Source organism: Aulonocara stuartgranti (genome assembly GCF_965226115.1).
Source record: "Aulonocara stuartgranti genome assembly, chromosome: 3".
Taxonomy (NCBI): Eukaryota; Metazoa; Chordata; class Actinopteri; order Cichliformes; family Cichlidae; genus Aulonocara; species Aulonocara stuartgranti.
In genome coordinates this window covers 28525922-28534147 of record NC_138941.1, presented here as the reverse complement: position 1 = coordinate 28534147, position 8226 = coordinate 28525922, and the positions used below count along the sequence as shown (strand labels likewise).

General features: G+C 39.2%; 1 protein-coding gene across 1 annotated transcript; it reads right to left on the bottom strand.

Annotated features, from left to right (window-relative positions):
* Window positions 1-1532: 1532 nt before the first annotated feature.
* On the bottom strand, window positions 1533-4979 carry LOC309693148 (uncharacterized protein). Its single transcript, XM_082512152.1, has 4 exons — window positions 4829-4979; window positions 3979-4135; window positions 3741-3817; window positions 1533-3263 (listed from the first exon to the last, which is right to left on the bottom strand). The coding sequence occupies exons 2-4, from the start codon at window positions 4112-4114 to the stop codon at window positions 2967-2969; spliced, it is 510 nt and encodes a 169-aa protein (XP_082368278.1). The 5' UTR covers window positions 4115-4135; window positions 4829-4979; the 3' UTR covers window positions 1533-2966.
* Between the last annotated feature and the right edge of the window lie 3247 nt (window positions 4980-8226).

The following is an 8226-nucleotide window of genomic DNA, read 5'->3' as shown; positions in this document are numbered from 1 at the left end:
GGAGCAGTGATGATATGGAGGAAGGTGATTGGTTAAGCAGCAGGAAGGAGCTCATGCTGGAGTCTGAGTTTTTACTGTTGGCCTTTTTCTGCTTTTTGTTTATTGTTGTCTGACGCGGGCCCGTCTACGCTTGAGTGATGCAGATGTGATATCACACTCACACAGCGACTGCCACACACACACACACACACACACACACACACACACACACACACACACACGTGCCATACACAAGGGGGTCAGACAGGAGCAGCATCAGTCTCTGCTCTGTTTTGTTAATAACGTAGAAAAATAATTTTGTACAATCAAGCTACATCGACGGACGCTTTACCTCACGTACCCTAAAATGAAAAAGTAGTGACAGTAAGATGAAGGCTGCACATGACACCATGACTGAGTTCACAGCTGTTGCTTTGATTCTAACGTTTAAGACTTTTGGCATCGACTCCGTTTTAATAAATGAGTGCTGGGAGGCGTCGTTTGACTTCAGGAGCTCCTGCGATGCTCTTACTCTGCGGGAGAAAACCAAAAACCAAAAGTAGCAAACATGGAGCGATATGACTCGTTTAGATTTTGGGAAACGTGCATCGACAGGTACAGTGTCCTTTTCCCCGCGTCTTTAAAGCTGCCAACTCTGCCTCAGCTTTCATACGAACAGATGAAGTTGAAGATCTTGAAGAAGTTTTGTGGCTTTCAACATTTGAAACTGCAAGAAACTCCATTCCGGGTTTCTCTGAGGCGTGGGCTTTCATCATCAGAGTTCATCCTTTAACCTATAACAATTAAAATATTCTCAAGTATGATCAACGGTTAATTACAGCACCGGCCGGAGTACCGGGAGCAGTTTGGAAGAACAAAAAGACGCGGAGACTGTTCTAAATTGTCATCCCAAACTAACTCAAAGTTTATTCTTTGTGCAGCAGTTTTTATAGGCAGACAACAAGTTTCAGTTCAGACCCTGCCCACTGGGTGGGGTGGTGTCCTTCGACAGTTGGAATCCTTTGTTCAACTAGGGCAATAAAGATGCACTCACAAGGCCTATAAATCTTATACAGAGGTCTCCTACATCCATGAGTTCTGACACAACCCAGATGGTCTTCACATAAACATCTTCTGCAAGGGAGTGATAAGTAAAAGAGTGATTTGTTGGTGTTTTCCCTCCAACCTTAGTATCTACTTTCACACCATAAAATCTTCAGTTGACACAGCAAGAGGAGATGAGGTTAAAACAAAGGGCATTGCAGAAACAGGGTCCTTTGTATAATATCATCAAAAACAATACTCAGTAAATGCTACCATGGTATCAAAATATCACAACAGAAACACTATCACTTGGCTTGATATCATCCTCCACTTCTGTCTCAGTACACTCTCAGAAATAGGGGTACCAAAGTGTACCAAAAAGGGTACAAATGCTTGTCGCTGGGGGTGTTCCTTTTTGAAGGACATTTCTGTACCCTTTAGGCTTGGTACATTTTTGTACCATCTGAAGTACAATCATGTACTTTCCTAAGACATAAATGTACCTTGAAACTATAGTACAGAAATGTTCCCTTGAAAAGGGTACAATAGGGTACCTATGAGGGTACCCCCCCAGCGACAACCTATTTCGTACCTAAAGAGACAAAAATGTACCCCCAATAGTTCAAAATATTTGGTTATTTAACCATTTATTTTCGATAATAGAATCACATCAAAGCACTTAAACAACCACAGGAATACATCCTTGATTACATTCGTATATTGCCATAGGACATAGGTGTCAAACTCTGGCCCGCGGGCCAAATTTGGCCCGCAGCCTAATTACATTTGGCCCGCGAAGCCATACCAAATTACTATTAGAGCTGGCCTACTGGTATTATACAGCTAATATATACATTGTTTAGTATTAAGCTTTGCTTGTTCCACATTCAGTTTTTCACCAAAACTTGTTTGAGTCCATAAGAAGAGATTCATTCTTATATCTGGAGGAAGATATTTTTCAATAAATATTAATGTTAGCCCGCGACCTTGTTCTAGATTTGAATTTTGGCCCACTGTGTATTTGAGTTTGACACCCCTGCCATAGGACATGTCAAGAAAAATACATTCATTTAAAAAAAAAAAAAAAAAAAAAAAAAAAGAAGAAAAAAAGTAAACAATCACATAAAGACATTAAACACCTGAACACAATGTTTTGACGGATCACAGAGATGGCATGTATTTAATAAACTGTCCACACAAATGTTTTGCTCTACTTCAACAAGCACGCACATACATACGCACGCACGCACACGCACACATACATACATACAAATATTCTTGCAATCACGTCACACAGAATACCTCAAGGACACAAACAGCCTATCATCAACTAAATACGTGTCTAGAGCTTGAAAGTAATTCATTTCCTGGATTGAACAGGATCCAGTCATTGTCAACTGCCACTTGGTAAGCATGGAAATGACATTCACAAGTGCAAGGAAGTAACAGTTTCCCACACAATACCCAACAAGTATCAACATTCAAAATATACTTGATTTTAAAGAATTGAGGTATGGCTTCAGTGTGTACATGGCCAACTACAAAAACATCCTCAAGTTCATATTTGACACTGCTGACAGATATAGCAGACACACGCTGAAGCACTTTATCCTGAAAATGCACATCTGTAAAACTTTTGTTCATTTCCAGAGCATTCTGTAAGTCACCTGGCAGAGATGAAAATGGCACACTGACACTTGTGCTGAGTGAATGTTCAAAGTCAACAAGCAACTTATCTGAAGAAAACTCCCAGCACTGTTTCATTTGATGACGATTGCTAAGAGTTGCAGTGATGTTTACAAAGTTTTTGCATTTACTCGCTAGATTTTTGAAATATTGATGCTTGCTTTCATATCTCATACACCACAAAGGGCGAAGAGGACCATACATCAAAATCAGCATTGGGTAGTGAATAAGGTAGTGACACTTGGGTGGGGGCGTATTTAATAGAGTTGGTTAAGTACCCTGGCGACACTTACTGGCAGGGGTTTGTCTCCCTGGTCTCCTATGTTGACAATGCAGTTCTGAAGAAAGACAAGTGTTTTCTTGAAGTATGCAGGGTAGGTCATGTTGAACACGAAGAAGGTGGAGAATGCTGAGATGTAGGCCTCATCCAGCGAGCGGCACGAGCAAACATCCACTCCTTCAACTGTCACAACACGGCGACACTGTCTTAAGAGGGCAGTTGTCCAACTCTTATCCTTCATTCGAATGGTTGGGTATGGACTCGTGGGAGTATTCTGCAGAAGAGGAAGAAAAACATTAGTATACAGTATGTTTAAGCAATATGTGCCAAGTGGATTTTCAACAGATTCCTCAAATTACCTTCTTTATTTGCTAGAAAACAAAACTGTCTATTCTGATAACCTGTAAACATGGCCCATACTCCAAACAAAAAGCTTCTTGACCAATGACTGTTGTGGTAGTGTTTGATAAGCTGCTAAAGTTTGACATAATATTCAAGGGCAAAAGCAATCACCCCTGACAGTGACAGTACCTGTGAAGAAGAATTTTCCTAAGGGGACAATAAAGGTCTATCTATCTATATAAACACCAGACAAAACCCAAGAGCACAGCAGCACTGTGGATTAACAGCAGTGTTTCCCCTACATTAGCTTAGCTGTGATGCTGAACCGCAGCTGAATTCAGCTCCATGCCAACAAAACCCCAAGAATGAAACTTGTGGCCAAAGGCTATGCATTGCATCATGCATTTACCTCTCCAAGGATGATGAAATCTTCTATCTTCTCCTTGAAGATGGATGGCAAGAGAAGTGCCCCCTTGAAGTCAATTCCTAGGTCATACAGATGCAAATGCACTTCATTAGATTTTGATAGCATGCAAATTCCCATTAACATGCTCTTCACATGACACTATGGTACATCAATTATCTTTGGAAGAGAGAGCAAATGAATTGTCACAAAATTTACTATTTGTATGAGGTCAAATTAGCACCTGTAATGTCTTCAGCCAGTGCATTCTCTCTTGCCTCCATGTAGACCTTCTTCAGTGGCAAATCCTTGGTCATTTGAAGAACAGCAGTGAAGTTTTTGCTAAAGCGGCGACAGATGTTGTCTTGGCAGGGATGCATTAAATCAACCTCATCACACAACTGGAAATGAAAAGAGCAGAATAGACAAAAGAATGACATTTTACATTGAGGATTTAAACTTTTGACATGTTTAAAGACACAGACTGGAGATAAATGTAAAGTGCTTTAACCCTTGAACAAAAATTCTAAAGCTAATAAACAGCTTGATTAATCAGTTAATACAGAAAATAATAATAATCAGATTTAGAGACAAAAAAAATCATTAGCTGTTTCCCCAATCATCTTAACAATTCTTGGGTTGCAGACAGTGTCCCTGCGCAGAGCTTACAGTTCTCATATTCGAAAATCCCAAATCCCACTAAGTAGGTGGAATGGTACAAATGTGTACCTTCCATTGTTTAAAATCCCTTTGAGCGGGAAACACGTTAGATGGGATGAATTTTGCTTAGAGAACGATTTTGTTAATACCTATATTTACATACTAGCATGTTTTGAGAAATTATTGATTTTTTTACATTGTTGTACACGGTTAGTGACTATTTATTGATAAAACACTGGAATACGGCGGGCAGACAGACGTTGAACATTCCACCAACAGTCTAAATAGTCCACATTTGTACCTTTCTTTGTTTAAAACTTAGCTAACTGCTAGCATTCACCCATGTTAAAGCTAGCTCTTCGGACTTTTGCTAACTCTACTGTAAAATTACACGTTGTAATTTTTATAAAAACACAAAATCACACCCGACTTACCTCTAAACCTTTGCGCCTCGTCGTCTGACATCAATGCCTTCTTCCATCAACTTTTTAAGGAGCTCCTCCATCGATAACCCCCTGAGAGTCATTTTCTGCCTCAACGCTAGTCAGCGCGGAGGCGGAGCACTCATCGCTGCTGGCTTTTCAGCCTTTGGGATTAATGCGCGTTGCGAACTTGATACATGGACATTGTGGTATTAATGCGTTTGGAAACCGTTATGCTGTCTTGGCGAACTATATTTGTAACTTACAAAATGTAGTCACCGTAACATAAAAATCTGCTTGACATTTTAACTTCCAAAGAACCTCGGTTTAACTTGATGTTGCAAATTCCATAAAAACCTCCCAATTAATGAACAATTCTAGGATGTAGTAAAAGCGAAAAAGTAAATGGCCAAACATAACAGTAATATGATTTCACGTTTTTGAAGGCTACAACCAAGATTTAAAACATTAAAAATTATAACTGAAACTTAATAAAATGGAAATGGACCAGTTTTTTTTAACATCATTTGGTTGTGCCTGCATGTCATTGTGTGTGTTTTTAAAATATAATTTAACATAACTTACACAAAGGTAGGTTACAGATATTCTTTGCATCATAGGATAATTTATGTACAGAGGAGAGGACCAACAGATTTGATTATAACATGTAGCTTTTATGAGCACACTCACATCTCATATGAATTTTACAATTAACCAGGCCCATCCAGATTTTCCCATGCTGACCCATTACCACATTCTGTCACCTTCACTGCAGTACAAGTCAAAATGGTACAGATTTGTACTTTATTTCAAATTGTACCTTTAAAGGGGCATTTCTGGACTTTTAAAGACCAGTATTGTACTTTTAAGGGAACATTTTTAAAAAATGTACCTATAGGTACAAAAATGTTCTTCTCTCGTACCTCTATTTCTGAGAGTGTATTTGATGCAACATTGTTTTCCAATAAATTGATTTGCTTTGGACAAACAGCAGGATTTTGTTCTCTTTGATTTATCCAGTTCTGAATTTCATTTAAAAACACATTTGTGTATTTCATGATACTTGAAAAGCATTCCTCTTGTTTTATTACTTCCTCTGGCACCAAAGACAACACCTCAACATGTGAACTTGAAGCCTTTTCGCACAGTGCCTTTAAATCCACCAAATACTGCTTAATTTGAGAAAGATTTTCATTGTGTTGCATGAGCGCTTTCATTTTTTGTATTAGTCCTTTCATTTTATTAACATATATTTTGCATTCATTTTGTGATTTTTCGATTTTATTCAACAATGCCTTTCCAGTCATTTTTCTTTCTCTCTTTCCCCCCAAATCATTAGAGGGACAATCATCATCACCTGTTTGACTCATGATTTTCCCGTTTGTTTGTTCGATTTTTTATTTATTTATTTATTTTAATCTTCAGTGATCATCCATTAAAACATATATCCACTGGAAGCCACAATAGACTTTGACCATAAAATCCTTTCAACGTAACGGCACTTTAATTGTCCATTTGAACATCATCCAAGCAGCATAATTAATAAGACGCAGCGCAGTCATCAATCCAAGAGCGCAGCCAAAAACATTGCACATTTAACCAACATTCATTCCATTCAGTGTCTCCTCTTAAAACATCTCAGCGCTAATGCAATGTCGCTTCCTTTTCCACAACCAGACATGCACAGGTATTCTTACCTGCGCTCCTCAAAATTGCGTCAGGTGTGTCGGTGCTGCTGGGCTCACTCATTCAGATGCGCTGCACTTACTTGGCGTCTTTCAGGTTCCTTGATCTGATTTCTTTGATCCTGCTTGTGGCTGGCTTCTCCAGAATGCCGTTTTTTGTTGACTAAAGATGTAGCGACTTCCACAGTCGCTAGAGGCCGGGGATGGAGCCTGCCTATTTGCCTGACGCGCTGTCAACTTTACGCAATAATGCGAGAGGTGGAACTGTTTGCTTGTTTATTAAAGTGCTTTGAGAGTTTACAGAGTAATGTCATCGGCTCCTGATTCAGACTCTTAATGGGGACATTTCATTTTCCAGCAGGAAGCTTTTTGTTATAGCCTTTAGATCAGGGGTCGGCAACCTGCGGCTCCGGAGCCTCATGCGGCTCTTTAGTCCTTATAGTGCGGCTCTGCGTGGTTTGGGAAAATAAATTAGTATTTAGCTGAAGTGTATTTTATTTATGCCAGTTCTTTTTTTTACTTGTAGTTCTAAATTGGAAGATTATTGTGATTTTGCAATATACAAATAAAATTATATTTTGTTATTTTTTCATCGCTCAAAATAAGCATCACACTCGCGGAAGCCGGTGTACCCGGCGAAACGCCGTGCATTTATCGAGCCTTTCAACCCCAGATAGGCCAGTTATGGCTCTTTGGGTCTTAAAGGTTGTTGACCCCTGCTTTAGATGAACAGAGTTTTTTAATTAAATACATACTCTTTAATAAATGTTCTCTTTTATAAAATGTAGGATAATTTAAAAAACTTTTATTATACCTCTATTAGAAAAAAAACTGTCTTGTTTTCTGTTGTCTGTTATGTAATATTAGGGATGTTTGTGACAATTAATTTCTTCATCGGCTGGACTAACCAATAGTCCACAACTAGGAAACACTGAAATTTTAAGTTAAGTTTGAAAACAGTTTAAAAAAAAACACCCCATTCCAAAACGTCTTGTGACAATCTCATTGGAGTGATGATGTCATAGAACGTCATAAGTCCTTTGATGTTTTTCCTTAAATAGGGGTGAGAAACAGCAAGATTTAGTTCGTTTCAGCAGCATCTGTGTTTGCAGCATACAAAACGTTCACCACAGAAACATTTGGAAAGCTCTTCAAAGTCATCGTATAGAAACTCCAACATGTTTCCAAGAAAAAAACAACCAATTCAAAAAGATTACGCCGCCTCTCCTTCCTGGCGTGGCCAGCCAATTTCCCCAAATGGCATCTCATCCTCCCAAAGGGCATTAGAGGAGAGTAGGAAGGAAAACTACCTTCTCCAGAAAAAAATGCAACAAATTGAAGAAGAAAAACGTCAACTGGAGGACAAGTGTAGACGAATGGAAGCCCAAAATAAAGAGCTGGAAGAAAGACAACAGCGCCAGCCGGACATAAACATTATTAATGAGGGCTGGGGAATCAAGTTTGCTCAGGCCCGAGAGCAGATTGTGCACCTCAATAAAGAAAACAGGCAAAAGCGCGCAGAACTAAAAGAAATGACCAACCAGCTCCAAGACAAGAAAACGATGACTGATAAGATACAGCGGGATCTCCAACACATGGACCGAAAAAATCTGCTCCTCCAAAGACAGCTCCATGAAGCTGTGGAAGAAAAGAATAAATTCCTCCAACAGAAGGAAGAGCAGGACAAAAAGCAACAAGACATGCAGCACAAACTGAAGAGCATGC